The sequence below is a fragment of the Myotis daubentonii genome, chromosome 7 (genome assembly GCF_963259705.1).
Source record: "Myotis daubentonii chromosome 7, mMyoDau2.1, whole genome shotgun sequence".
NCBI classification, from domain to species: Eukaryota; Metazoa; Chordata; class Mammalia; order Chiroptera; family Vespertilionidae; genus Myotis; species Myotis daubentonii.
Genome location: NC_081846.1, coordinates 72,293,448 through 72,305,693, shown reverse-complemented (window position 1 = coordinate 72,305,693; position 12,246 = coordinate 72,293,448). Strand labels below are relative to the sequence as shown.

Genomic DNA, 12,246 nt, shown 5'->3' with positions numbered 1-12,246 from the left:
GTACTAGTCCCTCAACCCCACCTCCCCTCTAGAAATCATCAGTCTGTTCTCTGTATCTACGATTGTTTTTCAATTTTGTTTTTTCATGCATTTTGCTCTTTACATTCCATATAAGTGAAATAATATGTTGTCTTTCTCTGACTTACTTATTTCACTTAGCAAGGATTAACTTTGTAATCCCTAATATAATTGCAAAGTAAAACACTATAGGTCCATTGGGGGAGTGATATATATAATGACAAATCTATATATATATAAAAGCCTATGTGACCAAATGACCGGTCAACTGGTCACTATGATATGCGCTGTCACCAGGGGGCAGACACTCAATGGAGAGGCTGCCCCTTGGTGGTCAATGTGCTCTCACAGCCAACCTCCCATGGCTGGCCAACCTCCTGCGGCCCCTCCCCCCAGCCTGCTGGCCCTGGTCAGCCATGATCACTGGCCATGCCGAGGGACCCACCCATGCACGAATTCATGCACTGGGTCTCTAGTCTAATCTAATAAAAGAGTAACATGCAAATTGATCTCACCTCCACTATACCTACAAGCCACACCCACAAGCCACGCCTACAAGCCAATCAGGAGCAGATATGCAAAACCCAACTAAGATGGCAGCGGCCACAGAGCTGGAGCAAGCAGGAGGCTTGGGTTGCTCCTGGCAATGGAGGAAGCCAAGCTTCCCGCCTGCCCTGGCTGGCCCTGAGCTCCGCTCAAGGCTACAAAGTTTCAATTACAGAAGATAAATAAATACCAGATACCTGCTTCCAGCCACCGTGGCCTCCGCTCAAGGAGGGCCTGGGAGCCTGGGTTGCCAGGGGCCCCAGGCACCCCAGCGGGGACCTCCACCTTGAAGGGGGAGTGGCCAGCCTGAAAACATCCCTCAGCCCCTCACCCAGGCTGGCCAGGCACCCCAGTGGGGACACCCACCCTGAAGGGGGTGTGGCCAGCCTGAAAATTGCCATCAGCCCCTCATCCAGGCTAGCCAGGCACCCCAACGGGATCCCTTATGGGGAGCTCTGCTCAGCCACAAGCCAGGCTGATAGCTGCCAGCACAGCAGTGATGGCGGGAGCCTCTCCCACCTCCTCAGTGTTGCTAAGGATGTCCAACTGCAACTTAGGCCTGCTCCCTGCTGGCAAGTGGACATCCCCTGAGGGCTCCAGGCTGCCAGAGGGATGTCTGACTGCCAGCTTAGGCCCAATCCCCAGGGAGCAGGTCTAATCCAGCAGGTGGTCAGTCCCCGAGGGGTCCCAGACTGAAAGAGGGCACAGGCCGGGCTGAGGGACCTCCCCTGCCAAGTGCACAAATTTTTGTGCACCGGGCCTCTAGTATATATAATATATATTATGAAGAAACAAAAATTATAAAAATGTTTTTCTTTTGCTCCATTTTAATTTTATAATCCTTGACATAGTTGCAAAGTAAAATGCTATATAGGGCTTGTCAAAATAAAGTATGTGTAAGTAAAAAAAAATTGCTATTGAATCTATTTTTAATAACTAAGTCATGACTGAGATTAGGTAGATGTTTGTCAAGATATGAAGAAAAAAACTTGTAGCACAACTAGCCTGCGATGAGAAGACACACCTTTATTAAGCAAAAGCCCTTATGTATATATAAAAGAAAGAAATACAACAGTATAAAGATTTGGGGGAAGGGATTAGCAGGACAAAAATAAAGTTAGAATTTTACCTCAGAAAGATTAGAAAAGCTTAAAATGCACAAGAAACATAAAATTTAGAGTACAATTCATAGCTATGTTTAATAGAACAAAATAATATCAGTTAATTAGGCCATTTTGGTTAGAAAAAAGGAAATAAAAACATTACTTAAAGATTTTTGTCCACGTGATACCAAATAACTAATCTGACTGGCATTTAATCAAGATTTTAGATTCTAAAAAAAGTCAAATGTATCTGGCAAAGGTTGTCATTAAATAAATTCAGGATAGAGTGAGTATAGAATGTATTGTGTGTGTGTGTGTGTGTGTGTGTATTTCACTCCTGGCTAGGTGCCCTAGGTTCCTTCTTCAAGAGCACACTCCCTATAACTCAACTTGTTCAATTGACAAATCATGACTATAGTACCCAAAAGTAACATGGTTTTCTCTAGAACATATGATAAAATAGTGTAAAAAATCATAATTAACAGTAACATTTTGTGACTTGTGATATATTAATACATTGAAGAAGCAATCTTCATCCATCTTAACAGCCAGTGTCAGCTGGGGAATGGAAAAAAAAACAACACACACACACTTAATTTTTATGTAACACCCTTTCTATATTTTGTGATTCTGGAGACTTTGGATTGAAAAATTAACTCAGAAAATATTATCCACTGAGCACAAATATAGCATTTTAGAAAATATGCCACATCTGCTTTCCTCACTCTTACAAACATAAATGACAGGCAAAGGCACATCTGATTTGTTATGATTGGAGAAAGGATGAGGAGGTGGATGCTCTAGTGATGGCATTGTCAAGGATCCTCAAGAGTTCTCTGTGTGCTTTTATGTTGCTTTTTTGAAACTCTGTTTTTAAATGTTCAATTCCACATCTTGCAAAAATCTTTATTTTAAAATATTTAAAACTAGAAGCCCAGTGCATGAAATCCGTGTGTGGGTCTGGACCCTAGGCCTGGCCTTCAATCAGGGCCACCTTCCCCAGCTGCCCACAGCTGGCCCCGTCCCCCCCACCCCCCACCCCCGGTTTCCTGTTTGCCATCAGATGGCCAGGGGAAGGGACCAAGAGGTGGTCAGTACGCCTCATAGTGACTGGTCCAGTGGTCGTTCTGGTCATTCTGCATTAGGGTAAATTTGCATATTACCCTTTTATTATATAGAATAAAATTAAGACTAGGTAATATTAAAATCAGAATTAAAAAACAACCTAGGATCATAAGGTGAGTGAAAATACTATTTCTTGCCATCTTTATGTTTAAATGAATTTCAAAATAGTCTTACTATTGTTTTTCTTCTATCTCCTTTCCAGGTATCATTTGAACCACAGCCTAATGTCTATTAGAACATCTCCCAATTGGCTTGATGGTTCTTGCAGAATCACAAGCAATAACAACTCACTGTGACACTTGTAATGGTATGTGAAAATTAAAGCTTTGATTAGAAGCCAAAATTATGAGGGGAAAGAGGTATCAAATTATGTGTGAGGGGAAAAAATCCTCATATTTTACAATCAACTTAATTGGAATTGTTTTCACAACTCATGGATGCCTCAACCAGATCAGTAGTGTAAAGGGAACACCATGGCAAGAAGGGAAGCATTTTAGGAGATTTCTTCGGAGAGAGATGTTGCCATTTCATAAGTCTCTAGTCTGTATTATTTAAATTCCCAAGGTGGGAGGAAGGGCAATGGAGAGATACTTGCACTTAAACTCTAGTGACAAAGCTTCCATGGGACCTCAAAGAGATCTTTGCATTGAGTTCTCTACAGCTGGTTTTTGCTAATGCACAAAACCCCTGAGAAAGTACCGCACCCGAAAAAGCTCAAGTGGACTCCGTGGCAGAATAGCCATGATTGATTTGCACTATTTGTGCATTTTCATCGTTTACTTGTATTGGGGCAGAAGATTTGCAAATAATTTTGTAGGCCATATTTGGATCACACAGAAGAAAATGATGGCATAGGGATGCCTTCAATCCAGTACAACAAGGTTGTCCAGCTGGGTACAGGGACTCAAACAGTAAGAGGATACATATGAACTGGTTATTCAGGGATGCAAAGTCACAGCATAGGATTTCATGCACCTTGACTAAGGGAAATGAATTTAGAGAGATCCAGCAGAAAGCCTCCCAAAAGCTTGTTCACGCACACATAGAGACACACACATATCTACACCCCTCAAGAGAGTAAAATTTAGACTCAGAGAGAGGCCAGTTTATAACAGGACCCGTTCATATAAGACAATTGTAATGTCAGTATCACTCCTTGCCACTCTTAACCCTCTTCCCTCTTCCCACCAAGGCTGAGAAGTGAGTGGGCACTGTTGTAAACTGATTAACAGGCTGGGCGGGGTGGCAAGGAAAATAAATGCAAGACAGAGAAAGAGAAGGAACCAATTTTTTCTTCCTTTCCTTTCCTAGGCTTCTAGCTAGAAAACAACACAAGTGGGGAGTGGGGAAGATTTGACAATATGTTAAATTTAGATCTAATGTATATATAGTGGATTGAGCATTCTAATTACTACATTAAGGTGTGTTTCTGACATAAAGTGACTGAGAGTTCTACCTGTGGCCTAATTGTGAGCCACAATTAGAATTGGAATTTGATCAGGTTTTGCTATGGGGTAGGACAGTTTGCTCCACTGAACACATTTTTAAAGTCAGTGAGAGGCAAAAATAATGTTTTGTTTTATGTAAGTCAGAGGCACATTTTTTCAATATATTTGTTAATTGGCTAATGACTATTAGCACTTCCCTAAAAGCCTCTCATAATGGCTAGTTATATGGGAACTTGCTCAGCTTACATTGTGGATATCATCTGGCCCCACAATTTGAGCTGAAATTTCCTACTTCAGAATACCAATGGCAACATCAACCAAACATGATTTAACAAACTTTTTAAAATAAAAAAATTATATTTTACATCAGTACAATTATAGCCTATGTTCACAACAGTAGTCCTAGGGGAATAAAGGGTTCCCAAGTGAATTCTGAAGTAACAAATAAAAATTACATATTGCTAACAGTAATTAAGCAACTGGGTTGACTGTATTTCCTGTATTACAATTCATGGTAAAAAGTGGAAATTTCTATAAAGTATACAAAAAATTCTACCAATCAGAATATTTATTAATATAACAAATATATTTGTAATAATGCTTCGATGGTACTTTGGGGATTAACAAGTATTTTCACATGGTCTGTTTGAACTTATGAGAAATTTAACATTAACAAGTTAATAAGATTTTTAATGGAAGTTTCTAGAGCCATCCTGAACTCGTGTGTGTGTGTGTGTGCGCGCGCGCGCTTGTGTAGTATGCTGTGTATGTTGATGCATATACATGTGTATGTATGCCTATATTGGATGAAAACAAATAGGGAAAAGTTATATTCTCTATGTTTACTAAAATCCATCAGCCACATGGCTAATTTTATTTTTTATGATAATACATTTCAGAAGATTTCAATCTTCTTGTTTCCCTGTCAACTTTTTAGACAAAAATACATATATTGGCTTAAAGGTGTGTGTGTGTGTTTTTTAATATCTCATACCTTTTGTGAGAAACACTAAAAATTATGAGAAATGTCTATTTACAAACTGACCATAAAATTGAACCCATGTTTTCGGGACCAGCATTTCTAGTAAAGTCCAGGGGAACATCTTATTGATAGTCGACAACAGTCAGCATGTGCAAATAGGCTACGTAACCTTGCTACCCAGCAGGAGGAGTCTCAAGAGCTGCACACGCAAATCTCTTCTCAAAAATTTTAATTAGGAAATGTCTCATGACTGACAAATGCATTCATTATTCCCTTGAATGGTTCGTCAGAGTCTACATTTTTGAATCTTAGACCTTTCTTAATGATAATGTTTGGAGTTAAATCAGAAAAACAAGATTGATATTTACCTATAATCTAACAGCAAAATAAAAGTTTGTTCTTAATTCTAAAATGTTTTGTAAGGCATAATCACTTAAATTCATGGGAACTTTCTAACAAAAGTCATTGGTGATATGTTTGTTTGTTTGTTTCATCATTGCAAAACTTGATCTTTGTGAGACACTAGAAATTCCTAGTGAGTTATACAATGGTGATGTTCATTGAAATCCTAAAACAAATAGTGATCTCTAGGTTTAGAAAATGATATTACTCTAAGGTGAGTGAGTGGCTGTCCTAGAACTGGTTAGAGTAGAGGTCTGAAAATGATTCTGGAGTTTAAAAGTGGTTCTTAAATTGGTAGAGTGTGTGTGTGTGTGTGTGTGTGTGTGTGTGTGTGTGTGTGTGTGTTGGTGGTAGTGAGGTTTTTAAATACTACAATGATGAATTATCAAATAAGAATTTATGGCCTGGGTATAATACCACAATTTCAACACATAATTGGAGAAATCTAAAATCCATGGGGAAGTAGGGAAATTCCGGGATGGAACTAAGATGAAGAACAGGCTTTGGCCCTTCAGATGCCGGACAAGCAATCACATAAACATGATTTTACCCTTTGATAGCGTGTCAGCAAATTAACTTTAAACATGCTATTTGAAGAATGTGTTTTGCATAGAAAGACTGCTTCCCCTTTCTCATATCTATACTTCTATTCATAATATCAAAAAAGGGAACATATTTTGCATCCTCTCCAAAGATAATTCATTTGTTTTCTTCTATAATACACCTTACATTAAGGAAGACCCTGAGGTGGAGAAATGTGTACCTACTCCAAATCTTAATCAGGTTGAACCCACCTAGGAAGTATAGAAAGTCAAAATAGCAAAATGCTTAAAAGCACAGGCTTTGTGTTTGTTCCTGCAACTATCCCAACAAATTACCACAAACCTGATGACCTCAAGTGTCCAGTTTAATCATGGGACCTGTTGGAACTACAGGTTTTCTGTTGTAGCTGCAGGCATTGATATCTTCCAAACTCAGAAAAAAATTCATTGAATACTGCTTTAAAATACTTTTTAAAGATATGAAACAATGTATAAAAGTATTTTCACATGCGTTCTATTTGGATATATGTATCCCAGAAGAACTAATTTATACAGTTTAAAAACAAGTACTGCACTAATAGAATATATGCATATAGATCAGATAGTAAGTTATCATTTTTATGTCTTTCCCCTTCTGCTGAAAATTATGATTCATGCTACAATGAAAAATGAATCTTGGGCAAGACACCCAAGAAGATAAAAGTGAATTCAGTCTTATAAAGGGTATCTATCACCTTCTCTGATAGAGAGTATCAATTATACCTGGCAAAAATAGTTAATTTAAATTCCCTGGTCACTTAGAATTAATTTACCTCCCTTGGATATCTCTTTTTCTTTGTCCCATAATATCCTACTTTATTCTCTGTATAGCACTATTGTTACCTTGTTCACTTACGTGTCTATTTACCTGCCTCCCACTATCGGGATATAAACTGTATATGAATCTTGGTCCTATTCCTATTGGCATTCCTATCACCTAGAGCAGCACCTGGCTCAGAGAAGGCATTTAATGAATATTTATTGACTGGACAAAGAAATAAATCAAATAATTAATTTTTAAAGTATTAATTTTATAAAATTTTGACAAAAATTCTAGGAAGTATAAAATACAGATTGATGTTTTATTCTATAGAAATCTATTATTAAATCACTAATCTATTATTAAATCACTAATATTTTATTACACTGATAATTTCAGTTATCAATGAGATACATAGAAGTGCCTCAAATGTACAATTTTCCTTTTTAATTTACATAACTAATATTTAAATTCACAAGAGTCCACAAAGACTATAGGATTTATCACATTTAGGAGGTTTTCGAAGAACCTTTGAGCCCAAATAAATAAATAAATAAAAATAAAATAAAAAGTCCAAGAATAATGAGATGGGTCCTCTATTTAAATGTTGTTGTGTTTTCTTTCCATTTATAGAAAAGACTGAGCTGACACAAATGTCTAAGATATTTGTTTTATTTGCAAATAAAATCTCTATAGTCTTGTAATTCAAACCACACACATTTATCTAAGACTGAGAATTTCTACAAAACTTAAAGATTATTTGTCAAACTAAACATTGCCTCTCAGTCTTCAGGTAGAACTGTAGAAACTCTAGCTAAATGAGTGAATACACAGAGAACTTGATCTTTCTGATTCCAAGAACCACCTATTATACTTTACCAAATATAAGTTCTGTTTTGACATGTTAATCTTGTGTCATAATATCTATTATTATTCTCCTTACTGGTAAGGAAAAAAAAAGATAAACTAAAAAATGCGTTAATGTCCCTTGTGTAGGAATATCAAAATGTTAATATATTTCATGTGTGAAAATCTCAAAATATTCTCATAACCGTCAAACTGCCAAAGTGAAACTATACAAATATTCCTGGAAGTTTAGCTGCTATGAGAGTTGATCTCTGTTGCTTTGGTGAAGTGCAAAAATCAGCCAATGTCACTGATAAGATACGGTTGTCAAAGTTAGGATTATTAGCCAGACTATTCAGACACATCATTGGAACTGACACTTTTTAAAAAGAAACCAAGAATCCTTTAAATTCTATTTCAGTCCCTCTTGAAAATGTTTAATCAAAATTAGAGCAATCCAAATGTATCTACTACTTAGAATATGCAAGTTCATTGTCCTAAAATTGTCAAGTCCCTATTATCTGATATCATATCACAGAGAAAAGTAGACAGATAGCCTCTGCCATGTCCAATTTAAAGTACAAATCTTAACTCTAATTGGACAAAAAAAAAGGAGAGAGACAAATACAGGTGTTTTTCATTTTAGCACTTCATTTGTCACTTGTGGAAACTGTACTTTTTATCAGTAAAGGTTTGACTTATAGTGAACCTGAGGTGAGTGAAAAATCTCTTTATGCTGTCCCCCATTTCCTTTAAAAGATAGCAGACAACCATTCTTTACCCGTCATGCTGTAAATAATGCTAGTCTGTCTCTCTGCTTTTATTTTCCCTCCTTCTCTCTGATTCATTCTGCACTCACTACCGGACTGATGCTCCTAAAATATCATTTGGGTCACATTATTCTTTGGCTTAAAAGTATTTTCTGTCTCTTACCTCTTCAGGATTTTTATCCAAGACACTTCATTTCACATTTAAGGTCTATTATTTTACCACCTTTCACTTTTTACATCTACTCTGTCACTATTACCTGTAAACAAACCTCCTGTAGTAATGAGCTAAATGTTCCCCTCATGCTATTTCTGGAGAGTGTGATTTTGTATTGTTTTTTTTTCATGGCATATCCTTCCCCCACTCCTTAGCACTCTTCTTTTTAAGAACTAGACAAAATAACATCTCCTCCACAAAAAGTTCGCTGGAAATACTCCCATAAAGACTTCTCTTTCTCCCTGTGATTTCTCCTTACATGGATATTCTTCATTCATCATGTATTTCCTTGGGCCATCTTTAAACTTATTATTTAAAGTAAATGCTTCAAACCCTTTACAGTTTTTGTGCGCTGACATGATCTCCAAAAGTAGACTATGGATTCCTTGAAGGCAGTGGCCATTTCCTAAATCCTTTTAATCAACTTTGATAGTTAGCACAGTGACCTTCATAAAATAAGGTTATAATTAGTGTTCCCTAAATCAAGGATTTCTGCAATATTTTAGAAGTAGACTGTATATATGAGGAAACTGAGGTCCAAAATCATTCATTGACATGCTCAAGGTTTGGTTTGCTTGATTATTAAAGATCTTTTCTACGTATACCAAAGTTACATTATTTTTGTTTCTTAATTGGTTGTTACTAAGTCAAGTAATGCATGAAATCCACTGACTTTAATAAAGTGTGTGTATATATACTATGAATGTATGTATATACATATGATTACATATGTGTGTATATATATATAAATAACAATAGGCATAAACAACTAAAGTTTCTTTACAGATATTGATATTTCAAGGGAAACTCTAAAGATCTGAATTTTAATGATTTATAAAGTAAAAAACAATATTCAAGAATTGTGATGACAATGGGGATATTAATATTTTTAATGCACTTTTAGTGACATGACCAATATTCTAGAGAGAATCAAATATTATAAAAGTCTCTGATGTCCTATTAAAATATTATTTTCTACGACATAGAACTATAGACAAATAATAGTAAATTTATGTTTTTCCATGAAAGTGGATACATAGCTCAATTTAATTCCTGTGATATTTAAAATGTAGTGGGTAATTGCAAGTTCAACTTTATACTGAAGTTTTTAATATGCTAGTATGTGAAAATATGTAGAAATAATATTACTGAAGACAAATTAATACATATTTTTAAATCAATGGTAACTTGGGTTCTGGTTAAAGTTAGCTTGACATACATTGGATGTGTCTCTTCAAAGTACTTTATCTCTGGGTAGTTTAACGTCAATGTTACACATTGTCACTTACCATCTTTCAGGATGGTTTCTCGCTCTGTGCCATCTATCTTCTGCCGGCCAATTAGGAAACTGGTGGTGTCAGCAAAGTAGATATAATTGGTTTCTGCATGAAAATCTAAAGCTCGAGGGTTTACCAGATTTTCTATGGGGATCATGTATTCATCAGCTATCTTGGTATTCAAGTCCATTCCTCTAACAATTCCTGGGCGTCCTTTGCCATAAAAAAGGAACAACTCATTCTTGGGTCCTGCAGAATGAAGATTACAAACATAAACAACTGATGCTGCCTAATCTTCTTTACACTGCATAATGCCACTGTTTAATTAACTGGCACAATTAGCGTTTTTAAAATTCAATACCAAAAATTAAACTCTAAAATATGTCAAATGTATCTTGATGCAAGAAGGCCAGTTAACTGCATTACTTTAATTAAAACAGAAATTACTTCTGTGAATGGGTTATATTTAGTTAATTTTTTTGTCTGTGTCAGTATAGCAAAAAAAAAAAAGAAAAAAGAAAAGAAAGAAAGAAAGAAAGAAAGAAAGAAAGAAAGAAAGAAAGAAAGAAAGAAAGAAAGAAAGAAAGAAAGAAAGAAAGATAGATCATTGGAGAACTTGTAACTGTAAAATGGACATTTATCAAAACATCCGGCACATTTAATTTTACAATTCATTATAATTTATCTAACACGTTTTGCAGATACCAATTATAGAATCCATTATGTTTGACAATGCTAACACTTCAGAATAGATAAAACACTCTCCCCCACCCCTCAGAGTTTGCATCTACAAACTTTTAGGGGTAAACAAAGCACTCGCACAGCATCACATACTTGCATGTGAATACGTGACAATTATTTAATCATGTGATTTATATTTTTAAGAAATTAAATCAAATGCCAGTTACAGCATCACTTTTTTCTTTGCATCTTAATTAATATGTTAGAGGTCAATGCCAGTAACTCTGATGTGCAACACTGCCGTTATCAAAAACAAAACAAAATAAAAACAAAAGCCCAAGATAGAACTGCCTCCTGAGTTAAAATGCCAAAATCAAGTTAGCTCTTTGTAGAGTGAACTAACTCCTTCAGACTTTTATATAAAAACATATGCAAGGTTCTCCAATTGCTAGGGCACCTGATACTTAATTTAGTCTATATAATTTTAAAGGAATTACTTTATATGAAAGGGAAAACATACTTTCTATTTTAAAATGGAGGATACAAATGACTCAATTATATTTGAATAGCCAGACCATGAGATTTTTAGTAATATGTTTGAATTATAGAAAATTTGAAAAAAATAAAAACTAATAACATATAAATACACCACTCTCAATATAAACTATATAATTCTCTATATTTTCTTTCTGTTTTTAATTAATGTTATTGAATATTAAACATATGTAAGCAAATTTTATAACATTTCAATATATATAGAATAAAAATAAAACAAATCTCACTTATCTAGTACATATCTTAAGAATGTTCCCAGAACATGGGAAGACATGCACATACCCCAATTCTATCCCAGAGACATTGATAGCCTAATTATTGAGTTCATAATTTACTTTGTAAAAGTTTTAGACAAATGCATGTATTTCCCCAGAGTAGGTTGTATAACTTTACGTGTTTGAATTATATGTGTGAATCCTCATATGAATTAATTTTATTCTTCTTGTATTCTTGATATACATCCATGGTTGTAATCAATGTTCATTCATTTTCACTGCTGTATTCTATTCCTTTGTGTGACTATTTCAGATTTAATTTATCTAGCTAGTTTTCTAATTAACACTTATATAGAAGGGGGCACTCCATTTACTTTTGTTATTATATCTTAGTATCAAAATTATGTTCTATGTTGATTATTTTAAGGCTTACATTATTTCAGTATGATCAGTATAATACATGATAATTTGCCAAACCACTCCCAGGTTGGTTTTATCTTTACTATTATTATAATAATAATGAGATAAGCATCTTTTTCAACCTACTAGTTTATATATTTTCTTAGATGATCTCTTAATACACATTTCCAGAAATCTAATTACTGGGTAAGGAATATTTACATTCCTCTTCCTCATTGTCCTCAAAGTCTCTCAGTGTCTGAGCATATTTTAAATAATGTACTATGTTATTTAAAAGTAGTGCATATTATTTGAAAATTAATA

At 35.2% G+C, this 12,246-nt stretch overlaps 1 protein-coding gene across 1 annotated transcript in view; it reads right to left on the bottom strand.

Annotated features, from left to right (window-relative positions):
- The window catches only part of LRP1B (LDL receptor related protein 1B), a 924,684-nt gene that overhangs the window by 751,907 nt on the left and 160,531 nt on the right, over positions 1-12,246 (bottom strand). Inside the window, exon 7 of the mRNA XM_059704885.1 lies at positions 10,085-10,321. Within this exon, the coding sequence (XP_059560868.1) occupies positions 10,085-10,321 (237 nt within the window). The remainder of the gene's footprint in view (positions 1-10,084; positions 10,322-12,246) is intronic.